Raw genomic sequence first — 2,556 nt, forward strand, 5'->3', positions numbered from 1 at the left:
TCTGGATTTTAATCCTAAACTCTAAGCATTATTTGTGTAACATTTTGCAAGTACTCCCTATGTCTGTGCTAGTTTATTTCCAGGTACTTGGGTTTACCTTATTAAAATATGCTGGTTGATACTGTTTACATAAATTTTCTATTTTTTCCTGCTAGTGTGGCTTGGGTTGTGGCTGAAAAAGACCAATTTGGTTACAAAGTTAATAAATAATGATTTCTTTAGAATTCCAAATGTCGGGTCTATATTGATTTGTCAAAGTTTCAAAACTTTGAAACTGATATGGTCGGCACCATATCATTGAAGTTTTGAAACATCGAACGTTTTAACAGACATCTCCGAAGGGAAAATTTCCCTTTTCTGCACTGTAGTGCGATCTTGGAGTTGGTATATTTAAGTAGCAGGGGGTGTGGGGGCTGCTGCCCCACCATGTGGGGGTGCAGGGGGGCTTGCCCCCCCCTGCTTGAAAGGTTTAGGTAAGTCATCTTGTTATTTTTTTTTTTTTTACATATTCAAAGTTTTAAAACTTCGATGATATGGTCTCGACCATATCAGATTCGATATTTTAAAACTTCGATTATGCGATAAAGATGCCAAATGTCAAAGAAGGCAGCCTCTGTCAGTTACTGCACACTATCTACAATAAGTTGGTCAGTATGTCCTTCAGAAAGAGGGATCTCCTCATACTGCTATCTAGAAATGGCAACTTAGGGATTAGAACTCCACTTACATCTACTGAATGCACTGGATATTCATATTTTCACTGTGTGTGTGTGTGTGTGTGTGTGTGTGTGTGTGTGTGTGTGTGTGTGTGTGTGTGTGTCTGTATATGAGTGCATGTGCATTCGTGTGCATGTTGTGTGCATGTGCATGTGTTACTATGTGTGTGTGTGTGTGTGTGTGTGTGTGTGTGTGTGTGTGTGTGTGTGTGTGTGTGTGTGTGTGTGTCTGTGTGAAACTGTTGCCCTGGGCGCTGTGACATTACAGTACCTCAGAATTTTAATACTTACTGTCTAACTTTACTGATCAGCAATAGGATACCAACTGTCACATCAATAGTACTGAAAATGCTAAATAATAGTCCCAATAAAAAGATGGTTTTAGTATGGGAATACATGATGGAATTGACAAAAGGTAAACTGATGTTTTATTTAAGAAAAAAATAAATAATTTAAGAAAACAATAAGTCACTCAGAAAGCTTAAAAATCACAATTAGCAATTTAGGATGACTGTTCACAGTCTAAAATCATCAGTCAGGTAGAAACAATTGAGATGGATACACAATAACTTCTTTATGGATATTATCAGAGTTCAGAAAAGGTTAGTCAAAAACCTAGCCTGCTTGCTAAATGTAATACTCTGAGTATTTCACAAGATGGAACATTTACATATGAAAATACCTGCAGCTATTAAACTATAGGGGGATGGAAAACAAACATGAAAAAGGTATTTGCATAAAATGGAGGCTTCACTGATTTATAACATTTTTAGGTCACAGCTGAACATTACTAGCAGATAGAAATTCATCCAAGGGCTGCCTGATCCTATAACTGTCTGCATCATTCCAAAATGTACTGGTCTGTAGTCCTTACCCTGATCACAATCTCCTGGACATGTAAGGGGCAGTTTCATAAATAATATATATATATATATATATATATATATATATATATATATATATATATATATATATAATGCTAAAATGATTAAATTTGTGCTGTGGTTCTTTAGTCATGAGCACTGTTCAAATACAAGTAGTTCTGTTAGCATTTGCCCAGGTTAAATGTAAATATAATTTTCAAATGGTTCTGCATAAAAGTTACACTGAAATATTTTATATTTTTTCAGGTTGCAGGTCCCAGCCCAGCCTGTCTCAGCCTCCCACAGAGTCTGTGTCTCTGGGACAAACAACCAAACTGCCGTGCACTATGAGTGGGGGCAGCATCAGCAGCTACTGGGTGTACTGGCACCAGCAGCGACCTGGAACTGCTCCACGATACCTTCTGAGATACTATTCTGATTCTAGCAAGCACCAAGGCACTGGGGTCCCAGCTCGGTTCTCTGGGTCCAAAGACAATTCTCAGAACATCTGTTACTTAACCATCTCTAGTGTCCAGGCAGAGGAGGATGCAGATTATTACTGTGCTATATGGGATAGCAGTAACAGAGTACACAGTGATACAGTTATAGAAGAAACTGAAACAATAACTTTCTGCATTACCAGAACTGTGTGTACAGCTGCACTAAGTATAAATACTACTGCTCACAGTAAGATGTGGCCATTAAACATATTTTAAAATTGTAATTAACAGCAGAATGACTTAAGGCATGTACAAATTGCATTGCCTTCACCATGGAGCTGGCCTGGATGACATGTGGAATCGGAATGTTTGTTCTGCACTAACCCCAGCCTGCTTGTCACCACCATGAACTTGTATGCCAAGTACTGCTAATATACTTCTGACAGGCAATATGTTGGGGGGGGGGGGGGATCTTCTACCTACAATGCATAAAATCATCAATAGGTGCTCCATTAGAATCAACAAATTCTGGCAAAA

At 38.3% G+C, this 2,556-nt stretch overlaps 1 gene segment (V, D, J or C); it reads left to right on the forward strand.

Annotated features, from left to right (window-relative positions):
* The first annotated feature begins 1,522 nt into the window (after window positions 1-1,522).
* LOC122800312 lies at window positions 1,523-2,295 on the forward strand. The segment is given in 2 exon segments: window positions 1,523-1,613; window positions 1,847-2,295. Coding segments are annotated over 2 exon segments (495 nt in total).
* Window positions 2,296-2,556: the final 261 nt, after the last annotated feature.

This window comes from Protopterus annectens, chromosome 4.part0 (assembly GCF_019279795.1).
Source record: "Protopterus annectens isolate FY-2018-M chromosome 4.part0, PAN1.0, whole genome shotgun sequence".
Taxonomy (NCBI): domain Eukaryota; kingdom Metazoa; phylum Chordata; order Ceratodontiformes; family Protopteridae; genus Protopterus; species Protopterus annectens.